Source organism: Myotis nattereri (genome assembly GCF_964212035.1).
Source record: "Myotis nattereri genome assembly, chromosome: 10".
Lineage (NCBI taxonomy): Eukaryota > Metazoa > Chordata > Mammalia > Chiroptera > Vespertilionidae > Myotis > Myotis nattereri.
The window spans coordinates 57,047,766-57,074,434 of NC_138085.1; the positions used below are offsets into that span (position 1 = coordinate 57,047,766).

Here is a 26,669-nt window from a genome sequence, read left to right on the forward strand (position 1 = left end):
GATTAGGCTAAATAATATTATGTAAGTAAGCACCGTTGCTTCAGAAAATATTTATTTTTCTCTTTTTTGGATGTATAGCCAAATAGACTATTTCTGTTTAGAAACAGCTTCAGTAGAAGTTTTAGAGCAAATCAAGGATTTCTTTGTGGGCACCACATTTATAATGGGCGTCCTTTCTACAGTTGGATTGTAGGTGTGTTCATAGGAATATGTCAGTCTTCAGGGAAGCCATTTAGCATGAGGAAAAAGTCAAAGAGTGTTGTTGTTATCAGAAATATAATATTTCAGACTAAGTTTATGTATCTGCTTATCGTATCTTTTTACCACACTGATACCCAATTGTGCTATATTTTAAAAAGTGATAGCAAGTGAATGTGCAGCAAATTTCACCATTAAAGGGGGGAAGGGAAAGACTCCTTATAAGTGAGAAAAAAAGAGTAAACTACATCTACTTTCTAACCTACTAAATGATCTCTTTCTAATAATCCTGGACATTATATATATTGGTCTGTTTCTCTAAAAATTATTTATCAATTACAGTTGATATACAACATTATTAATTCAGATATATAACATAGTGATTGGACATTTATATACTTATGAAGTGATCACCCCAATAAATCTAGTATACCCATCTGACTGGTCTAACTTCTTACTCTACATTAAGAACATCCTTTCTGCCCCATCCTGATTACATTTTTCTAGCCTATAACGTATTGGTGTTTATCCATTGAATATAATGAATTAAGTTTCAGTGCCTTTATTTCTTGAATTCTGCCCTGGTCATTTTTTCCTTACAGGTAGGGAGACCTCAGTATTTTTACTAGACATTCTGGGCAAGAACAGATGCCATGTGAATGTTCAGACCACTCTGAATTGGGGAAGGTCAGCATGGCACTTTGGCCTCTGAATGGTTAAATGGATAGTTATGTAAAGCTAATGTTTTTGCTTGATCACTATTCTGTCTCTTTCAGCAGGTGGTCTCTTCTCTGAAAAAGGTTATAGGCCTCAGCAAAGAGTATACTAAAGAATAGAACTGATTGATGTGATATATTAGACTTTCTACCACTCTCAACAGCATGCCATAGAGAGACAGTTCTAAACACAATGAATTAAATTTAAATTACACAGCTTTGGCTAGGAAATTGTTAACTCAGCCTCCAAAATAAAATTTAATTTTTTTCCCTACATTTGAGCCACTTCCTCATTTTTTCATACAGTGATGATTGCTGCAATGCCTCTACTGACTTAAAAACTTTTATTCACAATACTGTTACTTTTTAAAAGACCGTGCCAGGTTTTAATTTTTGAAGAAAAACATGAAAAACAAGAATGTATATTCATTATACCAGGAAAAGTACATTAAAATCTAAATTATAGTTTTACAATAAGGGCATATTTGCACAGCTTGTTTTCTACTCGAAAGGTCTATAGAAGGTACTATTTAATGGATGACATGTTTTGTTATTTTAGGTACTATATTTTGTGAAAGATAACACTGAGAACATTCTAACACTTTCTGTTTGCTATTAAATTGTCCCAAAGGCTGTTGAATGTAGAAAACAGGTCAACTTTTAAAACAGAATTTAACTTGTGTAGCTAATTAATTTAGTCTGCATCAATCACTATCCATGGAGTCACACATTTTCAGTCCATGAATTTCTTTTAAGAAGCAGCCTTTATTATGCATACTTGATGTTTGACTTCTAATTCAGAATTTGAACCTAGATAGTAAAAGAGGGAAGCTTAGCTCAACAAAGTACCAATATAGCCACTGTATTTTGATTACATATTAACATGAGATCTTACGTGTATAATTCACACATACAACTTCCAGTTTAATATCTAAAATTATATTATTTATAAATATAGCACAAAAATCTATTTGGTTCTACATTTGTGAAATAATAGCAATATTGATAATATTGCCACTTTTATGAACATTACAATGTGGTCCTATTTTAGGTCTTTGTGTACTAATTTAATTCTTACAACAATAGGAACTATTATGTTGCCCAGTTTTTCAGGTGAGAACAACAAAATGCAGGATAGTTTATAAACTTCAAATCAGAGTTTCCCAGCTTCTGCACTATTGGCATTTTGGGAGGACTGTCACGTGCCTTTTAGGATATTCAGCAGCATTCTTAGTTTCTACCTCTGAGATGCCAATGACAGCTGACACCCTCCACCCCAGTTGTGTCAATATGTAATGTCTCCAGACATTGCCGAATGTCCCACAGGCGGCGGAGGGGAAAGGGGCAACATCACTGCTGGGGTGAGAAGCAGGAGATTAAAGAATTTACTCACATCCTCCTATCAAGAACAAAACAACAGCAGCAACCCTACTCTGAGTGCATTAATGTAGTTAGCATTCCTCAAGGAACATGAGAAATACTCTTGTAACCCTGAAATTAATTTTAGAGAGTATCCACTGTGGTTTAGAAAAAGTATCTTTAGCTCCATAAAAAGCAAGTGATCTGCTCTGGGGCAAATGGGAACAATTGGTCTGCAAGACCTCATAGTCCAATAACTTGTTATCAAGCCAGTTTGGATGTTAGCCTGCTGGGCGTGCTTGTGCCAAAAAGAGGATGTTTTCCCCCTTTAAAGCTGACTTTAATGAAAGATACCTGTGTAAGGATCACACCAATTGCTGGTAGTTATCACTAACATGAACAGTTACAATTCAAACCTGATATTTTGAACTTCGTCTTTTAAAATAACAGCGGCAAAATGAATGAATCCAGTCTCCTAATTGTCTCAGAAGAATTGAGAGCAGAATAATATGAAGCCATCTCACGATGCTATTTAAATGCTTGCATTTAATTAAAGTTATATTAAAGAAGAATTAGCATCTGAACAAATTCTTTATTCTTAAAGCTCCTGCACTTAAAAGATTTTTAAGCCTAATATTTTGTCACAAAAGTGCATCATCCCTTGTCTCCATTTTTCAAAATGGCACAATTTTCTTGACATTTATTTATGCTTTAATCTTGGACTGTATTCATTACTGCTTTAATGAAAGCAAGTCATATTACATTTTGGCTTTTTAAAAAATTGTAAGATTTTTTTTTTTTAATTTTTAATAAGTTGTAACTGATATAACATATTAGTTTCAGGTATACAATATAATGATCAGCACAATAAGTCCAGTTAACATGCTTCACTATACATAGCTACAGCCTAGGTTAATTCCACTTTTAAATAAGGATTTCATTAATGTTGCAGTTCTGAGTATTGTCTAAACAATTATAATCTCCTTAATCCTTAGCCGATGTAATGAGGTATTTTTCTTCTTGTACTTGCATTCTCCCTGTGCTGCCATTAGCCAGATCTGATGCCAACCTCACAGTCTCCGTGCAGTAACTGTGCTGAGTTTACTGCTGCTTGTAAGTGGCAGTAAAGAACAACCTCCAGTGCTTGTAAATGAGTTGATTATGTGACTAACTGCTAGGATTTACACACTCTGCTTTTTATTACAGTGAGTGTTGTCTTTTTTTTTGCTGTAAGTGCAATGAAGCAACAAGAATGTCACAAAGACAATCGACACCTCTTTCCTATTTACTGTAAAACACCACCCCTCACCCAAATATGATTTTCACTTATCATGACACCTTAATGATAAAAAGACAATGGGGACGTGATACCTGCTACCAAATTGTAACAAAAACAAAAATTCAGTATAAAAACTAAACAAATTTTTTAAATACCTTAAGTAGATTGTATTTGCTTCCTTTTTCACATCAGTGAAATATATCCTGTTTCCTAGTAAGGACAAGCTCTAGCTCAAAGATTCATCAAACTCTACCTGGTCATGAATGTAAAAGGTTATAGCTATTCTGCTTTTAGGAAGCCAAGTACAAGTATAGCATCAAACCTACTGATGCATACATTGTGGCACTCCAGGGCTGCCATAAACTCCAAATCATCTGTTTCTGTCAGGCTGCTTTAAACCTGTATGCTACTGTGTGCAGCTTCTCCGTGCTGTTGAATGGGTGGATGTCTAGAGTTGGCTACCACCATTTCTATGTCTTCCTGTAAAATAAGCTATAACTGTGTTTTTACACGCAACTTCCATGTGAGATCTAGAGTAAGTTGAAAAAAAATGTAAGCTCTGTGTCTTTGGGAAGGGAAATAGGTACTGAATTTGGTTTCTCAGTGTATCAGGTAAACACACACGTATTTCACTTGTCAATGAGACAAAGATGAGAAGCTCTGTTGGGATCCTTTAAAGTAATCGACTGAATGTGCTTTTTTTTACAGACCACAGATGACATCCTTGTGGCCTCAGCAGAGTGTCCCAGCGATGACGAGGACATTGACCCCTGTGAGCCGAGCTCAGGTGGGTTAGGTTAGTCGACTTTTTTTCTTACTTTCTTTGCTTACTCTAAATCTTCGTTGCATGCTATAGTTCTTAGAAAAACCTTGCATTTGTATCTAAACATCCATCCTATTACACAATGCCTTGTTGAGAGATACGGGTTATTGCTTTTACATGTTTACTGAAAAAGAACTAAAAACAAAACCCACCAAGATTGTGTATTTCAGAAAGAGCAGTGGGGATAGCACACAAGGCTGCTACTTTACTGTTCACATTCCCTTAACTCACAACGTAATTTTTGTTGTATAACGTTGTCATGGGCTTTCCTTTGGTCACCTATAGCAAAATTGTCAGCTATAAAATTGCAGTGCATTGTGGAAAATTGTTTGACCTTTCTACTGACAAAAAGTACCCACCACTCACTCTACCAGCAAATTATCTTAAGTGAAATATTTCTGAATTTCAAAAGTGAGACTATTATGGCAGTGGTAAAACAAACAGCAGGCACAGTCTTTGCTGTATGTAATAGAGAGCATTGGAGTCTTGCCATGTCATCCTAAAATTCCAGCTGGTGCATTTTAACTCAAGCCGATGCATAATTTCTCCCCCTCCTCTGTGATAGGGTCTAGCTGACCAACACAAACCCTGTTTCCATCCAGCCCTGTACCCTTTCCTCTCCTTTTTATTAGCTGTGGGCCCAGAAAATTAGTCCCAGGCTGGATTTTATGTCAGATATTCATAATACCAACAATGGGGGCCTTTCCAGCATTTCTTAAAATTCAGTCATTGTCTTGTTTAGGTTACCAAAAGGAGTGAGGCAGCCAACTCATCATCTATGTCACCTAGAAAGAACCCCAGAAAAACATCACATCACAATACAACAACTCAATTGCCTTGTTGTGAAGAATATCATTTTGAAGTAAATCTACTCGTTCTGATATTTGAATTTTTGCAAGGTGGTTCAGGATGCATGTCTTGCCTTTCCTTTTGAACATCACTACCTCCCACTGATTTTAGCTTCAGACTCTAAGCTCTTAGAAAAGCTACTGACAGCCCGTGAGGAGCAGAAGGTTTGGGAGAGCCAGTATTGTGTGTTCTTGTCCTCCCTCCTCTACTTGAACTCCACCATCAAAATGCTCAGCCTGCAGAATCATCTTTCATGTACAGTGATTAGCATTCTGATGAGCATCCATTCCATTCCTCCAGTGTATTGCTCTTTGTAACCATCCTGTTTGGGTTATCTGGACAGTATCCCTTTGTGATCCCTTCCTGGGCCCTTTGCATTCTCTATTTCTATATATCATATACAAAGAAAGAAGTTGCTTTTTAAATATATTACATCAGTCCCATCTTTTTTCTCTCCCTCCCTCAGATTTCGTCTTTCCCCATTTCTCCTATTCTCACATGCCCAACCAGGACATTCTCTTTGTATCTGATCTTCTCTGAGATCTTCCAGCATAGGTTGTTCATCAAACAAAGTCAGGTGTTTGGTTGTGTTCATATTTGTTTTCCCGATTCACATTTTCTAGAGAGCAGTCCATTTTTTTTCCAGCATGTTCCACTGTATTAATAAAGCACTGAAAACAGTTCAAGTTCCTACTAATTACACTGCTTGCTGCATTTTCTTCCTCTGTCCTGACTCTTTTTGCCGAGTAGAGTCTATCAACCTCTTATATGGAGTCCTCACCTTGGGTATCTAGTAAACTTCATGTGAGAACTCTAATTGCATTTAAAATTGTCACATTTTTTCTTCTTCTTGAGCACAGGTAAATGATTAAAATCTTCTAGCTTTTATTTATAGGTCATACTAACCATTCCTTATAGATTCGGTTATTGTCTCTTTCTCCAGGATTGAGGGTTTCAGAGGGCGGGGAGGAGGAGAGAAAGAGAGATTATGCTTTTGTCATCCTCCTGTCTTTTTATTCACGTGAGTTCTGTCAGTTGTGTTCAACAGTCTAGCACAACAGAAAGTGGGAAGCAGCTTGCTAATAGCCATATGCCAGATAATCTTTTTGCCCTTGTTTTCTTTATCACACTTCACACTATGTGAAAGGATCTTGTTTATCTGTGCATTACCTGTTCATGAATGCATAGCTTGCATCCCCCCATAAGTAGGGCAGCTCCATGAAGCATAAACCCTGTTTGCCTTGCTCCATGCATGCATCTGTTGTGTAAATTTTGTTCAAATGCAACAAAGGCTCTTGTCAGGTATACAAAACCAACAGCTACTGCCTCTATCTGATGACACCTACTTCAAGACTCTTGTACCAAGCCTAGTTTAACTTTTCATCCTCTTCCTCAGCGTTTTTTCTCCCCGTACTCTCCCGTTTTCAATTCATCAGTTCCTCTTAAGGCTTAAACTCCAAATTTGGTTGCTTCCGTGGGATCATTTGCCTTAGACTTCTCTTGTGACCTTACCTGTCCTTGAAAGTGTCTCCATAGTATATTCCATAAGTGCTTTCTCTTTCTATATTACATTTTGTAAGAGAGATCTCTTTTCTACTTGACTTGTTCTGTCCAATTCCCGATGACTTTGTATGCCCAACTTTAATAATTCATGTACTTTGCTCTTTTGGTAGAATTGGCTCTTTTTCTGTGACATCTTCCTATGAGATTCTTAGTTTACATATTTCCCAAGTATTTTTCTTTAATGCTCTGCAAATATGAATGTTGTTCTATTATAGAATGCCCCTCCTGCAAGCCTTTTTTTCTTAATGTACTGGTTTTCTTAAATATATTTTTCTTGCTTGCATTTTATCTTGAATACAAGTATAAAATAACATGTGCAAAAACTGTACTTGTTGATATTATTAGATTTTGGATAATGTTTGATAAAGCTAAAAATCATTTCAGATTATCAGCAGGTCATGTTTTAGAAAACTGAGTTTTTAGTAAAATTACATATTGAGTTATTCAGAAATGAGTTGTATCTGCTATGCACTTTTGCTCCTCCTAAAGCAAAGAAAAGCAAGCTGATATTTTTGTAAAAATGTGCAGGATAACTTCTACAAGTGGGTTGCACACTAATGTCTTTCACACTCCCTGAATATTTACATAATAGAGTTCTCTGATCTCCCTGATCCACAGTCCCTTCAAATATCTTCTTCTCTGAAAGTGTGCTATGTTCATTACATAGGCACCTTTCTAGGGCTATTAATGAAACAGGAAAAATCTGGCATATTCTTGAATATGAGTAAATATGCCTTCTAGCAAGTGTTTGATCAATTTGAATTACCATGTGGTTCCCTTCAGAACTCTTAATGAAGAGGGAAGTTGTATATGTGGTAGATTATCAGTTTCATCATTGATCAAATAGTATTGAGTCCTCCTGTACACCCACTGCTCTGTTAAGCTCTGGGAGCAAAAATAGGAAGTTCTTATTCAATTTCACATTCTACAAACGGACATCTTTCATTCTACCCTGTTCTCAATTAATCTTCATGATCACCAGGTTCTTCACTTTGACATTAAAATATCACCTATTTTTCAGGTTATTGCAGGAATTAAAACTAATATGTAAGGCACCTGCTGCAATGCCTGGCATAAAGTGAAGCATAAATGGTGGTTCTTCTTTTTCTCAGTTTAGCAATATAGAATGAATATTCAACCTACATTTCCACTTTTACACAGGGCTGTTACTTCTCTGACTGAAAATCGGTAGACAAATGATGAGCCACTCTGGCCTCCTGATGGGAACTGTACATGTTGAAAATAGATCAGGGACAACCCCCTGTGTGGAAACTCAGTTATCCTTGGTTGCAGCCATATTGCCCTGCATGGTTAGCATTGGAAAATACCTTCACATTGGTATAAACAGTGTTTAGAATATGGCAGGGTGACTGTGCAATTCAGGAAGTCTCACTGAATCATCACACTTAGCTGAGAGGTAGAAATTGGAAGCAGCCATTGGGAACTAGATCACATTTCCCAAAATGCCTCCTTTCAGCTGCCTGGACATGTGACAAGCGGATAGCTTTTCTCTCAGCCTACCTATATGGTTATTAGGTTAAATGAATTAATATATAGAAAGCATGTTGTAGAACAGTGCCTTGCTTATAATAAGTGCTATATGACTATTTGCTGTCATTATGATTTGTATTATATACATATTTTCCAAGACTTTTTTTTTTCACGTGAACATACTTTAGTTTGTAAAGCTTTGAAATCTTACATTTTAGATTTACTTAGTAAATTGACAAAATGACAACACTGCAAACCAGTTAAGTTTCCAGGTGACCCTTAATAATGTCAGTATGTTAGTTAGTTTTGAAATCCTTTTCTAAATAGACCCTTTTCTGAAAACTCAAGAAATTTGGAAAGGTGATTTTTATGTTGATATTTGAGACAGTAAATGAAGATTATGACCCCTTTTGGTGAGATCTTCCTAATTGAATAACTCTACTTTGTCTATATTACAAAGAGAACAGGTTCAGCTTCCAGTTTCCTGGGAACCCTATTTAGGAAAAATAATTTCCCCTTTTATTTATAATGCTGAACATACCATGTCCATACTCTTTGTGTATGTATGTATGGGAAGGTGGGGAGAGGGGGCTAGCTAATAGAATATTGGCGCACCTCCATATCAATTAAATCTTTGTCAAACAAGAAAGCTCTATTGAATAATAATTTTAAAAGCTGGGTAGTTATAGCAGAAGAAAAGGATTATAATTTTTGTGACAATATTTTAAGCATAAGTTGAACCAGTAGGGGTGAGCTAGTCAGTACAGACCCCCAAAGGATAACTGTCGATTGCTCATCACTTGTTAACAATGGTCTGGGTTCAAGTTAAATGAGTAATAATAGGCCACAATAACAACTAGCATTTAGTGAAGATTTATTCTCTCTGTTATTGCTCTTAGTACTTGATGAACATTCTACTTCATTATTTTTCGTATTTCAGAAGTTTGTTAGAAAATGCAGGCATGGCACAAAAATAAGATTATTTTTTTAAATGTTCACTTAAATTTAAAAGGTCCTTTGCATGTATTACTATTCATTAGGCTAAATTTGCTGCAATTACCATGCAGTTTTACAGTGTGCTATTTTGAGAAAAGATCAAAGGATTTCCATTGAACCGAACCCATTAACCACATTAGCAGTGAAAATATGTATATTAAATGAGGTGCATCTTTTCATTAAATAAGTAATCACAATCATTTAAGGAATATTTCAGTTATTAGATCATATTTTTAGAGCCTGATTAGGGGCTAATTTTGTGCAACATTTAAAATTGAGGTATTTATTATGTGATTATTCAAAAACAAGTTTAATTAGCCCCTAATAGTCAACACATTGCAGTTAAAATGGTGAATTTTGAGCTGTAGCCAGAAAAACAACAGTAATGAGTGCTCCATTTTTTGAGACATCTAGAGCATCTCCTTAGCACCAGGTCAGAGTCAGTGCCAAGGACTTAGCTAATGGTATAAGTGCAGGACCAGGCAGCTGGAGTTGGGGCACTGATAGGATTGTTGGATTTCAGTGTCTGAGATGCTGATGGAGAAACTGGTGTTTTTTGTTTTGTTTTTGCAATATAAATTTAATTATCTAGAAAGCAAACAAAAATGAGCACTGTATGGTTAAAATACAAGAAAGTCATTTTAGACATCGTTTGCACTCACTTCCCCCCTGTTTTTCTGAGAGCAGTAATGTCAAAACAAAAATTACATTGGACAAAGTTAAGAGGCCAGAAACTATCTTTGGTAATCAGCTTCACCCAAAGTAAAAGTAAACCTTCTATATCTTCATGACTGGAGGTACTTCTACAACTTGGAGCAAAGCTCCATAAGGTGGGCTCCAACTTTCCCACAGAAATGAGGATCTGGGAAATGCAAATTAAAGCCACAATGAGATCTCACATGTCAGATAGTTATCAGTATACAAACAACTGTTGGTGAGAAAAGGGAACACTCATGCACTGTTGGTAAGATTGTAAATTGGTTCAGCCACCATGGAATATAGGATAGAGGCTCCTAAAAAATTAGAAGTACCATATGATCCAGCTATTTCACTTCTGCATATTTATCTGAATAAATTTCAAAGCACTAGTTCGGAAAGATATATGCACCCCTACGTTCATTGCAGCATTCTTTACAATAGTCAAGATACAGAAGCAACCTCAATGTTCATCAATAGATGAATAAAGAAGTAGTAGTATATACATACAGTGGAATGTTGCCCAGCCATAAAAAAGAATGAAATATTGCCATTTGTGACAACATGGATGGTCTTAGAGCAGCCGTGGGCAAACTATGGCCCACAGGCCGGATGCGGCCCGTTTGAAATGAATAAAACTAAAAAAAATAAAGTCCGTACCCTTTTATGTAATTATGCTTACTTTGAATTTATATTAGTTCACACAAACACTCCATCCATGCTTTTGTTCCGGCCCTCCGGTCCAGTTTAAGAACCCATTGTGGCCCTCGAGTCAAAAAGTTTGCCCACCCCTGTCTTAGAGGGTATTATTCAGAAATAAATCAGACAAATGCCATATGATTTCACTTATATGTGAAGTCTAAAAAAACAAACAAACTCAGACACAGAAAGTAAATTGATGGTTGTCAGATGGGAGAGTTGTTGATGGGATGGATGTAAACAATGTAAAGGGATTAAGAAGTACAGATTGCCAGTTATAAAAACAAAGGAATGAAAAGTACAGCATAGAGAATCTAGTCAATAATATTGCAATAACTATAGAGTCAAATAAACACTAGACTTATAGGAGTAATCACTTCATAATGCATATAAATGTCTAATTGCTAGGTTGTACACCTGAAATTAGTACAATGTTATATGTCAATTCTAAGTGAAAATTAAATAAAAAGGAATACTTTATTAACTTGCCACGTTAAAAGAGGATGTATTAAAGCTGCCAATAGCCAAAACCATCAATCAAACTTTTAAAATTAGTAGAAAGAGAAGTACCACCATTGCCATACCTATGAGCACACTAATTTTACATTTCATTTAAGCAAACCTTAGAAGTCAGAGTTCACATCACAGTTCATCCAGTTGCCATGTAATTAGACACAAAGCATTGGATCTCTATTTTATTTTTTTGAATCTATGAAATGGCATCAATAATGTCAAATACTCATGATATTGTTTTGGTGATAAAAGAGAAAGCGTGTAGAGCACTTAGCTTTGAGTCGGCCACACATAACCTTCAATAATATAAATTATCTTTTAATGGCAGTACCAGACAACTAACTGAGTAAGCTATTTCATAAAGTGAAATAAAAACTGCATCTCAGGGAAGAAAGGAAAATGTTAGTATTTGGCCCTTTAGCATCTAAGTTTTAAAAACTATTTCTGAATTCCATCAGCATAAAGCTTTTTCTCAGTAGCCAGGAGGAAACTAACAAGACAAGAGCTAGTTTCCACTAGAGAAGTTGAGGCGGCTAGGATGGGAAGAGGGTACATATCATCTACTATCCTTATTTCTGGAGGGAAAAAAATGCAGGTCTCTGCCACACAGTGCTTTTGAGAAAGGGATGATTAGCTTTGTTGCCTGTTCTTATAATCTGCGTCCCCTTCCTCCTCCAACATTCAGGAACACGTTGGGCAGCTTGGCTTATCCGGGCTTACCCACCACACACCCTTCCCCCATGATGGATGGCTTGCCTTCCATAGTTCCCAATTCTAGGCTTAACACGATTCCTTCTAATGGGCTCAGTGGGGAAGCTGTCTCATCTTTCACCTCAGCTATTGCACTTTCCCCAGAAAGAATGTGATCTTTCTCCAACAAAAGAAAATTGAGACAGCAATAGCTTCCTGACAGGAATATAAAAACCATCACCCGAAGTGAGTAGACCCAGTTTTAAAATCAGGAAAACTGTGCACTGCCTCCTTACCCAGAATGACCGGGACCCTTGCAATTTCCTCCAGGGTACACCATGCAAGTCCAGAGCAGGTGAAAGGGGACGGAAGAGAACTGACCTAACAATTTTAGAAACAGACCCTAAAACCTAAACAAGACTTATGATTTCCAAGATAATAAGCTTTGCTTTCAATTATTACCAAAGAGTGGTCTCGGGTGATTGATTTCATGAGACCTAAAAACCTAAAATTCATCATAAAATTTTGAAAGAGGGAGAGGTATAATTCACTCCATGCATAGGTACCAGAGAGCACCAATCTGTAAAGATAGTATGTTTCGCAGATACACAGAAACAAGATCCATACGCAGCATGACAATTAATGGCCTGAATCATGTCCTGCAATGTAAATGGCCATTTGCCACCTGAATTCACAGAGCCTCCGTGCATGAGAGGAAAGTCCCTGAATACAGTGACCCCCATGGGGATAATGTCCTTCATGGCCCTGTCACAACGGACTGAGCCATGGCGTGCAGTACATACTGCAGAATTGTCTACTTGTTGGAACAGCTGGTGATTCAATACCTTTTGTGTGGCAGACACAGGGAAAAGAATTGGACCATCACTGTTTTTTCCATAGCACTTTCACATTGATTGTCCTACCTGGTCTGATCCTCACAAAGACCCTGGGAGGTAAATAATGTATGGCCCTTATGTTGCTGATGAAAACGTGGTAGCAGAGGATAATGAGTTGCTATGGGTCAACTCAGCAAGTTAGTTGCAATGCCTAGAATAGAACCTAATGTCTGATATGCTTCCTATCCCTGGCTTTCCTAAGATTCTGCGGGAATGCAAACTTCTTCACTGGAAAGAAAGGGCGGATAGATGGCAGGAGGTACAGTGGAGTGTGGCTGGAAGGGGTAAAACTAGAAAGGAGGCCTAAAGTGCTCAATTCTACAGAAAAGGATAAAATTGGGAATATTAATAAATCATTCTGCAGTCATAAATGCAGATGCATTGAATGTCTAAAACTAGAACAGACATACCCAAGTTGTAATTTCTGCTGTGACATTTATGAAGCCTAGATAACATAACCTGAGACTCATTTCCCTTTCCTATAAAGAAAAATACCTGTATCATGCTGGTGTTATGAAGAATAAATTAGATGATTTGTGTGAAGTGCACAGAGCCTACCATATAATAATAATTCCGTAAAGGTAACAGTTGTTAACTAAATAAAATAAGAAAATGCACTGAGTCAGAAGTTATAATAGCCTTGTTGAATATCATTTGACAATTAAATCATGTGAAAATATCTCTACTAAGGGTAAATCCTTGCAATATTAGGGAGAAACTTAAGAAAGAGAGTTTTGATAATCCAATATATTTAAGTAACTTAACCCCAAGGTATTGTGAAATCTTTCCTGGAGCTTTTCAAAAACTCTGACTTATAAATTATGAGGGGTGGAGAGAGGTGACTATTGCTACTTCTGTCAGATAATTGGAAGGAAAGTGCATTATTCACATGTGTGTGCCTATAACACACACATACACTCTCCTATTAACCTAGCTATAATCATTGTGCTGCCATTTTTGTCTTCCTATAATCAGGTTCCCCCAAATTACTGGTTTAAGATTTGATGATTCCTTTGAATTAATCCCCTGTATTTGTGTAAAGATTGATTGGTAAGCTTTCTCTATGTAAAAATGTGAATTGCATCTTAAGAAAAGTGATTTCTGGGTGTATGCATTTCTGGGTATTTTAGTCAATGAGTTTCCAGCAAAAAACACTATTTTGTTATGCAAGAGTTTAGTGGATTGGAAATGAGTAATGGAGAGTGTCTTCTACATTTCAAAATATAGCTCTTCTCCCACTTTCTAAAATGTAATACATTTTGATGAAACACACACAAGACTCTCCAGGCTCCCTAACTTTGAAACGGATTTTCTCAATTATTGCCTATATGGTTTTCCTCCTGCTTGAAAATTATGGAAAGTTTGACCTGACTGATGATGCCCTTTTCAAATTTATCACCCTAAACTCAGCAGGAATAAAAAGTACCCTAGAAACTTCAGCTACTCTGCTGAATTTGAGAAAGGAGTTCCAAGTTAGTTCCCAACTATTTGCGGTGCTGTGAGTGTCAGATGATTTTGATGTAAATGAGACACTGAAATGATTCAAAATGAAGGCTATAATTTGGCTGACTTAAAAAAAAAAAAAAGATGAGCCCTAACCGGTTTGGCTCACTGGATAGAGTGTCGGCCTGGGGACTGAAGGGTCCCAGGTTTGATTCCGGTCAAGGGCATGTACCTTAGTTGTGGGCACATCCCCAGTTGGAGGTGTGCAGGAGGCAGCTGATCGATGTTTCTAACTCTCTAACCCTCTCTTTTCTTCTCTGTAAAAAATCAATAAAACATTTTTTTAAAAAAGATGAAATATTGCCATTCACAACACTATGGATGGATCTTGAGAGTATCGTGCTATACGATATAAGTCAGACAAAGGACAAGAACCATATGATTTCACTTACACATGGGAAATGAAACAAAGCAAGAAAAAACCAAACACACTCATAGACACAGACAACCGTGTGGTGGTTACTAGAGGAGAAGGGAGGAGAGGGAGAAGACAAAGAGGGTAAAGGTGTTCAAATATATGACGACAGAAGAGAATATACTTTGGGTGGTGAGCACACAATGCAATATACAGAAGATGTATTATAGAATTGTATACCTGAAATTTGTACAGTATTATAACAAATGTTACCCTAATAAATTCAAATAAAAACTGAATTAGTCATTGTAACTAAGCTCATATTACTTGGAGACATAGGGAAATAAATGCAGACATGATATTTTCATCGATGCACATTCATCTCAATTCACCTAAGCACAGGAAAGGTGATTTCTGATTTAATTATATAAAGGTCATATTTAAGTTATTTTACTGAAGATATTTAGGAGGGGGGAGTTAGGAAAGTAAAGAGATATGCAATGTTACTGCCAGTTTCTTGCCCAGTTGCTTATTACTATAACTAAAACCTTGAAACCAAATTTCTTTCACACTTTCTTAATGGTTACATTCACCCAATCTATTCCTGAAAATTTATAAACTTACAAAAATCTCTTCCTCTAATCAGTCAGAAAACATATATTTTACAGTTATTGTGTCCCATCTTCATTAAATATAGGAAGCGGGGTGGTAGAAATAGAGTCACTGGAAACTATCAAAGACTAGCAATCTTGCCTGGAAGAGAAGAAACAAACCAATAGAAATAAAATGTAAGTCTTCTTGGTTCTATTCTTACTAGCTCATGTCTTCCTTCTTCAGAAATCCTCAGTGACCTTTCAGGGTTCACTAGAGCCTTGATCATTCTCCTTAAGTGTCTCCCCAAACCCCTTGTATTCATAGTTCTTTACTTTCTAAATCTTTTCCCTTCATTGTCTCTCTTACTACCCAATTTTTATGATTCCTTGTGCTATTGAATTTTTTAAATTTAAAATTGTTTTCTTAGATTTTCTGTTTATTTCTGATATACCAAAAGTTTTTTTTAAAGTGTTTAAGACTTATATAGAAACTCTAATTCTTTTTGATTCAGTAAAAAATACACTCTTTGCTCTTTGCAACAAGAAATCCTAAAATATACTCTAATAACATTTAAGAGTTACATAGGAACTCTAATTTTTAAAATCTCTTTTGAACCAGTAACTGTAATCTCTTAATAATTTCCTTTTAAATTAAATTTGTTGGGGTGACACTGGTTAGTAAGGTCATATAGGTTTCTAGTATACACTTCTATGATACATGGTCTGTATGTTGCATTGTGTGCCCACAACCCAGAGGCAAATCTTTCCTCACCATATATTTGACCCTCTTTACTAGCCCCCTTCCCTCTGCTAACCATCATCTATAAGGTTTTTTCTCCCTTTTTTGTTGCTTTTGGTTTTATATCCCACATATGAATGAAACCATATGTTGTAAGTTTTAAAAAATTAGAATCATGGCTGTCTTGGGTACCTTGGTATCCTCAATGTCTTATATGGTCCCTGGTAAATTGTTATTCACATGATATTTGTGAAAAATTTTAATTTTTTTTCTATCTTCATACATTAAGCAATGATAACAACTTAGCAGGCCTCTTTCACACACCTTTTACCATAAATGCAGGGTTGTTTTTCTCTTTCTCACCTTATAAAATGAAAGTATGATATATGATTTAATTTGTTTTTCTCTTTTCCTAATATATTATGGACATCTTCAGGTCAACAGATTTGACTGTAACAATTATTTTTAACTCTATCAATATTCTCTAGACTATGGGTGTGACTATTTATTCAATGAAGCATTGTTGCTGAACTTTTGTTATCCTTTTTCTTACTCACAAACAACATTTTAACAAACACCCTGTAGCATTTATAATACTACCATTTACCATACCACTATTTCTTTCTTCTTTTTTTCCTTAAAATTTGTGAGGTTTTTTAAATCTCCTTCTTTTATTTTGATTTCTATTCTAATGAAATTGATCATCTGGTCCTGCATTTAATAACCTATTTGGGTCTTCTGTTTTCCAATTGGCCGAGTGTATTTTTGTCCATTCTCCCAGTGGGTTATCTTTTTTTGTATCTGAGAGATATGTGTCTTTCATATGGACAGCAGTATTTCTCCTCTCCTTTCTCTTTTGCATTTTTACTTTTTTAGTGACACCTTTGTTTCACATCAAATTGTTATTATTTATGGTGTCAAATGTGCTGATCTCAGCTTGTATGATTTCATTGCATAGTCTATGATCTGTGTTAAGTTTCATACCTACCTTCAAAAATTTTTTTCTCATTCTCCTACAAAACTTACAATGCTGTAGCCACTCTGGCTTTTGTTTAGTTTCTGAAAAGCAAACTCGTTCCTTCCTCAATGTCATTCCACATGCTATTCCTTCTCATTAGAAGTCTGTTCTGTGCACTTTTCATTTGACTACTCTCCACTCATTTTCCATGTCTCGGCATAAATGTCACAAACTCAGGAAAGTCTTCCTGACACCTCACTATCAAGCAGAGATCGTTGTTCTGCTCCTGCATGGCCCCTACCATTTTTCTTCATCATACATATTCCAGATACTGCTTTAAGTTCAACTTTGTGATTCTGTGTTATATATCCATTTTCCTTATTATATTTCAAGGTCCACGAGGGTAGGTGTCAAGTGAGTTTGGTTATCTACTTCACCCGCAGTAGCTAGTGCAATCCCGGGAACATACCTACTGCTCACTATATATTTATTAACAGATAGAATGAAGAGTCTTAGGGAAAACTTCATAAAAGACGAGGCATTCAAACTGGGTCATGAGGAATGGCAGTATTCAGTCAGGCAGAAGAAAAATGATTGTGGGAGCTGGGCAGAATTTCAACTGGTATATGGAGGAGACTGGGGAAGACAAATTTTAATAGATAGTTGTGGGCAGACTTTGGAAGACCTTAAGAATAGTAGGCACACTGGTACTTTAGTAAACACCCTGATACTTTCAAGGGTTCTAATAAAATCTGTCAGTCACCATGACCAGGCAACAAGTTTAAGGAGCCTGCAGATAACTAAGCTGTGGACACACCGTTTACACAAAGTATAGAGAAATTGAAGAATAGTCTCTGTAAATCCCATGACCCTATGGCTTCCCCCAGAGATGAGGGATATGTGTGTTCTACTAGTTTCAATGTGCCCAAAGTCACCCAAGGTGTGTGTGTTCATTGCATTTTCTGTCTATGTGATGCAATCTGTCCTCCAGGCACAGGATGAGTTTTTCTGTGTCTAGCATGCAATATCTACATTTCTGGTGAAGATAATGCTCCTCTCAATCCCACAGTGGTAGCCTCTGCACTTCCCTTCAAACATGTGCCTTGGTGGCTTTGAAAGTAACAGAGGAAAATACCAGACCCAGCAGCCATGGAGGTAGTAAGGGCTTATTGATTTCCAAGTTCTTTCTGAATCTCCAGTTCATTGGAAGGGCTAAGATGCTTCAGACATGTCCCCTCTCCAGCCTTTTTTCCTATATTCAGAATGTTCAGATCATGGGTGGAGTTGGCATAAAGGGAGGGATTTGACAGCATCCATCACCTCGCATAAAACCATAGTGTGTGTCGATATCAGTGCATGCCATAAAAAACATTGCTTACCTGATTTCTTGCAACTGTGGTAATGTTGATATTTATGTGCGCCATATAAATATTTACCTACCTTCTTTCTTGCAACTGTGATATTTAAACACGTGTTCTTGTAAGTGGTTGCATCGGAGTTTCTTCTGACCCATGTTGTACTGAAGCACTAAAATGAAAAGAAGAATAAACTTTATTTTCTAGAGAAAAAAACTATACTAATCTCAATTCACAAACACCCCAGGAGCCTACAATTCCAATTTTCTTTTTCACATTATTAATAAAACTGGATACTGGAAAAGTCAAATCTTTCCCCATAAATCTGAAACCATTTTCAAGGCTAGGCTAGAATTGTAATAACTTCCACATCTATTAAAACACAGTACAGAACTCTGGTCTAATGAGATCATTTTAGGCAGCTCCTTTTCCTACATGGGATGGAGACAGAAATATAATATTGATTACTTTTAATTTAATCTTTGATAAAGATTACTGAAAGACTCTTAGTGAAAAAAAATTAAGTAAATGCATCTTACCAATAGTTTTTAAAAAGAATTATTGTAAGACAGGCTATCTAACAATTCCAGGTAGCAGAATGGCATATATATATATATATATATATATATATAGAGAGAGAGAGAGAGAGAGAGAGAGAGAATTATTTCTGAAGATTGGAAGTCTCTTACAATTTTTTTGTTAACGCTGAAAAGCTATATTTTCATTGTCATCAGTTTCTAGTGAAACTCTAGTTTCATTCTTGATATGACAAGGTCATGGTTGATGACATACCTATATACTAACAGTCTATATTGAAGAAATAAAATCAGCAATAAAAATTGCCTGGAAACTACAGTCTTGCCCTACAAAGCCAACTTTGGAAACAACATAAATATAATAAGATTATAGTGAAAGAACAGCTCATCCAAGTATACAAAGTAGTTTCATAAAAATGACAATTTGAGTGATAAAAAGAGCATCTTGTGGCATGGTTATTGCTTTGGTAAACTCATCAATGGAAATATAAGGTCCCACAGTCATCCACCAAACCCTCATTCTATGTGACAGGAGTTAGGGCTTTAAGCATCCTTTCTCGTGCAGTGTTACAAAAACGTAAACCAAGAGCAATTTATATTTAATGGCAATTTTCTATTGCCATGTTTCCAATCTCAGAAAGAACAGCTAAGGTGTGCTGAAGGCTTTCTATTGCAAAGTGAAACCTCTTTGGAGAGATTCATTAATGTTCAAAAATTTACCTTTCATAATGCAAAGTTATTTTAGAACTTCAGTTGAGAATCATTTTGCTAAGGAAATGTGGGCTTTATACTCCAGGTTTGGCTAAGACTAGAAACAAATAGTGACAAAGCAATATATAGAGGCTCTAGTAAAGCTTAATGGCTCAATGTGCTGCTCAGATCCCCATCTTTTTTTTTTTTTACTTGATAATATTATTCCTTCTGATAAAGCATATAATTGTATTCTTTAAACAAATTTAGGAAGTTAAATTTTAAAGGAAAGCATGGCAGTATAAAACACAAAGCCCATGTCTGGTGAACAGTCAATCACATTGAGATGTTTTGGACAGTAAGGACTATTTTATATTATGCTTTGAAATTAGGAACTTGGCACTAAGCTTTGTCACTCATTTAACACCTTGCTGAGGAGTGCACTTACCCCAGAGGCAAAAAGTGCTGACCCCTACTGGCCTGACTTTCATTTACCTGAGAATGGGCAGGGACGCACCCACTATACACTCTGAAAACCACCTTCAAAACTAAGTCATGAGCTGGGAGAGAGTCACACAGAAGAGGTAGAGAGGGGGCCTACGGGGGAGGAAGAATAGAGAGCAGCGTAGGTGTGATGACAGAAGAGCTGGAAGAAACGAGACCTGTCACAAATAATTCTCTGCACTACAGCCTACTGTGTCTCTCAAACATGTTTGTCTCCTGGTGTTTGTTAACTGGACCTAAATTAGTTCCTACTTGGGGAAATGTTCTTTCACAGATACAGTGCCAGGGACTGTCAAAAAGAAAGAAAGAACATCAATTAGGACAATTTATTTTCCTGTCACGGTAGTTTAAAATAATTATCTCAGCAAATTTAAGGATTAGTTAAAATTTTAAATATTTTAACATTTTTATGCAAAGCAACAAATACACTAAGGCACTGGGGTATATCTTCTGCATCATGAATCATTATCTGATACAAATAAACTGGTTTTAGGGTTTAATGTGGAGATATGTTAATAACTATCCTAACACTGGAAAGGCTATGCCTACCTAAGGAATCACAATATTAATTAGACAATGAAAAACAAGAAAATTCATAGAGCTAGCATAGAGGATTCTTAATAAACCTGGGCCAAAGCAGACCATGTGAAAAACTTCTAGAAACCATCAGGATCTTGCCAAATATTTGAGAGAGACAGAATTAAAAATCATTTTCATTTGCCCTTTAAGATAATGCTGTCTGTTCCCAGGAATATCTCCATAGCCTTTTGGGTGAAAAGTATCTTACGGGAAAGAGGTTAAATTCCTGTGACAGCTCTTTGCCCTTGCCAGTTCAGTGAATACCTTCTGACTCATTTAAGCAAAAATGGCAGCAAAACTCAAGTATTCATATTGCCATCAAGAAATGCATATGTGCTTTCCCCACATGTAATAGACCTGGCAATGTACACAGCACCCCAGTGGATTCAGGGGTATGTGGTGGTGGGCATTCTTCTGTAAAACAGGGATAAAGCAGAATTATGTGGGAAACCTTTAGTAAGTAAAAGCACCTATTGTTACAGTGTTCACACAAATTGTGTGTAAGTCATGATTTCAATATATGAATAGAATTATTAAAATTAGAAAATATAAATGGAACTAAATGTTTAGAATATTTCTACTCTTTTTTTTTTATTGCTAGTGCCCTAAACTTTAACCAAAATACGTGTGCCACCACTGATGCAGTTGAATACTTGCCTATTTCCAGTCACACTAAGTAGTACCTATGTGCCTGCCCATCATCAGTCCTATTGAAATTTTCCATTGACCTGGGCTCCTTTTGCCTCTGTGCCTGATATAATGAATTGGCTACATTAGCTAAGTGTTACTTACAAATCAGTCACCTTTTGACCATTCAAGGCTTATTACTAATTTGCATGTATGCCATTCTTTTAGCTTCCCTCCATCTTTTTACCCGTTTTTTAAGTGTTCTCATCAAATGTTGGGACAAAGAAAGGGTGACAGAGTAAAAATAAATTGGAGTTCCTTTATTTCTTAACACTATTAGGGAAAAGATGTAGATTGCTTTAATTATCTAAAATATCTTGATTTAGTTTATTATCACATTTAAACGAATGCAAAATTCACAAGCCCATGAAATTTAAGAAATTTTTATGGATTTCTCTGATTAAATTATTGTTTGCATTGTCATAAATGGTTAAAAGATGACTGCATTTCTTTTTTATGTAAAATTTTAACCAAATTATGTAAGAAGGCATTTAACTTTTTGAGCCATTTATACTATTCTCTACATTTAAATTAATGAAATTTCCCCATATACTTTTCAGTGATCATCAAAATAAACCACTAATGACAATCAATACACAAAGCCAAATTTATAATTCAAGAATATATGCAAATGTCTCTAGCTTTTTATCGCACATCTAGGAGAGATATCCCATTAACACTTTAGTGGGCTAGCTGGGCCTTTACTTACTATTATTAATACTTCTAAACTTAGAGTAAAGGTCACTTAGCCTTCAAATTTGAAGCAGAAAAATAAAGGTTATTGAATAATCAATTAGATAAAAAGCAACTGCATATTCCAAGTAGGCCTATAAAATACCTGTGGTATTAATTTTTTAATGTTGACCAGAAGAAAAGGGATAAAATTCCTTCATTGGGTTTGGTGTGTGTGTGTGTGTTTATAGATTATTTAAAAAACATGACATTTAGAATCTTTATGTTCACATGGGTTACAGAGCTATTTTTAGGCCTATATGTGATTTAATCCACATTTTGTCTGGAATTGCTAAAAACATAAGTATTTCCCTTAAATATGAGGTCCTTTTCAAATGGCTATATGGCAAAATAGAAGCATTTGAGGCTTTTCTTAGGTCTTTGCAATCATATTCTAGTTTTAACATCAAATGGATGGTATGCTGCTTATGCTTTCCTTGTGAAAATATATTAAAAGTATTTAAACAGATAAATTAAGATTAAAATTCTTGGATGAGATAGTTCACCAATAATACAGATTTCTGTGGGATATATATATATATATATATATATATATATATACATATATATATATATATACATATATATATATATACATATATATATATATACATATATACATATATATATATATATATATATATATATATATATATCCCGCCGCCCTTAGGAAAGAACATTTAAACCTAGAATTCCATTAAAACTCTCAATCCTTGCTGTTGTGAGCTATATGAATAGGATTTTATCTCCGCTCTCCCCATTCCTTTCTGACAAACAGAATGAGATGATTATGAAAATGTGTTGAAAATGAAAGCATCCCACCTGGTGGGGAGAAGAGGCTTAGGTAATATTTAAGTAAAGGTCCCCTTTCAGATCTTGTGACACCCTGGCAAAAGAAAACTCCTCCCAATGAGCAGGTAGGAAGTTGCCATTTAGTGAATGTTAGCAGCTGAGCTAATTGGCAGAGTTTGGCCAGGACGACTGTATTTGAAAGAGAAAGTGCGGCCTTTGGTTGGTCAGGTGGTGACAGCGCTCCTGCAGTAGGTCCTGTTCTTCTGGGGAGGAAATTCATTTCCTGTAATCAAATGCTGTGGATTACAGTCTTGGTCTCCTCCGCCTTGGCCACAGAAGCCACGCCAAGGCTTGTTCAGCGACATTACCTGGTCCTTTGTAAAACAAGCAGTGACATACTCAACAAAGAAATGTTTCGCCTGCTACATTTTGTCTCTCAGAACACAGCCTATCGCTGCTTTGAGACTGAAAGCTATGACTTTGTAAGTGACTATATTTGCAAGGCTCTGTTCAGAGAAGGGAAGGAAAATGACTGCAAGAAATTCACATGAAGACAGAAGAAATCTTGGTGACGTCTGAAAACGAAATTATAAAGCAGTCTAGAGTTACAGTTGGTGAATCAATCCCAGGAATAGGAACTTTTGTAGAAATAGTTAAAAATAATAATTACTACATAATGTTGAATAGTAGTGATATAAAAGTCCAATCTCAGTCTTCTTCAATTATTCCATTTCTGCTGTGTGTATACATCCACATGCATACATATTTGCTATATATGCAATCTGTTGATGATTTAAATTCATTCTGCATTACTTACAAAGTTTTGAAAAATTAACCCATTACATCTGTAAAGTAATGATTTTTTAAGACAAGGGAGAGGGTGAAGATTCAGAAAAAGAAAACAATTCATACAGAAAAATGACTAGCATTAGAGAGAAGTGGGATGGAATCATCTCTCTCTATAGTTCCTACTCTTTTAAATTCTTTCAACAAATTTTTAAGTGTATTATGTACAAGAAAAGAGTCACCTTCGCCTCCCTGATCTGTAAGCCAAATCGCAGCATGTTTTCTCCCTTTCTACAGTCAACTTCAGTGCCTGATGGGGCCTTGGAAAGACAGTGTGGCATCCCAAAACTCATTTCCTGACCAAAGGAAGAGCTTTGTTACTCTTTATACTTTGGGAACATTAAAAAGGGTTTTACCAGTTGAATAAAACAGGGCTAGCCAGTCCTTTATTTATTGTCTTCTATTAGGTACCAAGTTTTGACTCATATAAACCAATATGGATGGTCTATAAAACTGAGGAAAAATCATTTATTTTAACCTCCCAAATTTGGTTTTGGTGATCATTCAACTGCAACCAATGAATTAATTCCCATCCATCCATACAAATAAACCTCCAACAGAAAAAGGAATTAATTTTGTTTTAGTTTGTAAAGTTGTGACTAAAATCATACTTTTACAAGCAGATATTTAGATTATTCAAAATGTCTGAGTTATTTTATTTTTCAATACTATATTGAATACTGTAGGAGGCAATATGATTGCATAAATAGTCCTAAATTTAGCTATCCTGATTCAGAGTCTAGGGTTACCTCCAAGGGTTCTATATTAACATCAGTTGGATTCTGAAACTGATACCCTCCAATATTTCAAGGTAGGGTCATTATGATTTTATTTTCCATGCTGGGTTTATGGTTTTTCACCTAACACACCAACATGGCCCTTTGGGGCTGCACTTACAAGACCTTGTTAACAAAACTGATCTGTGAGAAAGAACAGATGGCAACCAATCTCTCACCAAGTGCTTTGATTCATTGTCACCAGTTTTTTAGTGGCCCTGAGGCGTGGGGATTCCACACTTCACAGCGGCCTACTCTTTCTAAAGCAGCAGGTGCTTTTCCATTAGTCAGGGAAATAGAAGGTAACTGTTGGCATTCAAGGAACTCGATAATCACTCTGTGTGTGTTTTTTTCTCCCCTTTCCTATAGCCAACCCAACCCGGGCAGGGGGCAGAGAGCCATACCCAGGCTCCGCAGAAGTGATCCGGGAGTCCAGCAGCACCACGGGCATGGTGGTAGGCATAGTAGCCGCTGCCGCCCTGTGCATCCTCATCCTCCTCTATGCCATGTACAAGTACAGAAACCGGGATGAAGGCTCATACCACGTGGACGAGAGTCGAAACTACATCAGTAACTCAGCACAGTCCAATGGGGCTGTTGTAAAGGAGAAACAGCCCAGCAGTGCGAAGAGCGCCAACAAAAATAAGAAGAACAAGGATAAAGAGTATTACGTCTGATTCCAAGATCTTAAAAGGACCCTTGTATAGAAATAGTCTTCATTTTATCTGAGACATAATATAAACTTATTTACTTTCCTTTTTATGAAGCACATACAAAAGAAGACAGGGAATGCAATCAGGAAGGAAAGACTGTTTTTAAAAAATAAAAAAAAAACAAGTATCTCATGCTCTTGTTTCTCCAAAAAAAGAAAAATAAATAAAAATTTAAAAAACAGGGGCCAATAAATTCCCTAACATCCACAGTGTTTTCATTTACTCTGCCTGTCTTTATGTTGCTGGAACATTTCTAAAAGACAGTGATGACCGCACGCATTCATAAAGCAAAGGAGTATTACAACATCGAGGCACAACACAAAACACAACACACACAAAAGAAGCTACCTATGATCCTGGATTTAGCCAAAGTGCTAGCGCTTTCCCGAGAAGTCAGATAGTCCTATTGCCAGAGAAGACTGTGGCATTTTGAGTGACTCGACCTGCAAATCCTTAAGAATTTGCTGCCTGGCGCAAATGGAGCAGTGGTTGGAATTTACATTTGAAGCAAAGTGCTGGCTTTTTTGAAGACTTGTGTAGGAACACATTCAAAAAGCCCCTTTATGATTGTGAGAGGGAAAAAAAAAGTATGGAGGCCTTATTTTCAACATTGTGAAATATAAGGCACATTATCACACTAAAATTTCAGAACAAAAACAAGAGGGCATAGATGCGATCATTGGGAAATTTTCATGCACGCTTAATATGTTACTACATATGTTTATATAAAATCCATCTCTGTGTGCTTTCTGGACTGTGGTTAAGTGATGTTTTATAGCCTGTTGTATAGAAAATGCAAAATATATCTCTGCTCTTCAGCCATTTTTGGTAAATTAAATGTTATAAGTGTTGCTAATTATAGGGAGTTTTATGACATTGGAGCAACAATTATTTCAGGGTTGTTTTTGATTTTTTTGGCCATCATTATAAATTGCCACAATTACTTACTTTTTAAAATAAAGTTACAATGTAGTGTTTATTCTAAGAAAGATATGTATGAATGTATATAAAAAGTTTCAGCTACATTTTTTCTTACATGTACAGCCTTCATTCTGTTGCAGTTAAGTTTTAGTATTTGTATGAAAGGTGTGAATTAGAAGGTAAAAGCTATACATATGTATCTTCTAATCTTTTTTCTTCCCAAAATACATTTCCACATACATTCACTATTCACAATCAAAGATGTACACACACATACACACACATGAATTCAGAGTAATCTATCAGATATAATGAAAGACCCAAACATACAGATACTAACAAATATTTACTGACAAAATGAAAAGCAGGAAGGAAGATAGTTGTGCCAAGGTATTGATGACAAGTGGGGTGATTTGCTTCATTGAGATCATGGTCCCAAGAAACCCCAAGGAGATATTTCCCTAGTGAAATGGAACCTTTTCTTATCAAATAGAATACCAATGGTATCTTGATGCATGGATATAAACCATTAGGTGGGGAGGTTATGGAAGTAAAATTGGTTGATATACACCTTCATCTGATTGCTACAATTGAAAACTTTATATTTTTTTTCTCTGAACCT

At 36.1% G+C, this 26,669-nt stretch overlaps 1 protein-coding gene across 7 annotated transcripts in view; it reads left to right on the forward strand.

Annotated features, from left to right (window-relative positions):
• NRXN1 (neurexin 1) overlaps positions 1-26,395 on the forward strand; it is a 1,005,506-nt gene extending 979,111 nt beyond the window's left edge. For 4 of the 7 annotated variants that reach the window (XM_081100745.1, XM_081100749.1, XM_081100747.1 and 1 more), the window contains 2 exons: positions 4,261-4,339; positions 24,783-26,395. In XM_081100745.1, the coding sequence (XP_080956871.1) occupies positions 4,261-4,339; positions 24,783-25,090 (387 nt within the window). In that variant the 3' untranslated portion in view covers positions 25,091-26,395. Of the gene's footprint in view, positions 1-4,260; positions 4,349-24,782 lie in introns of all 7 variants that reach the window. The other 3 variants (XM_081100746.1, XM_081100748.1, XM_081100750.1) reach the window with 1 other exon arrangement.
• Positions 26,396-26,669: the final 274 nt, after the last annotated feature.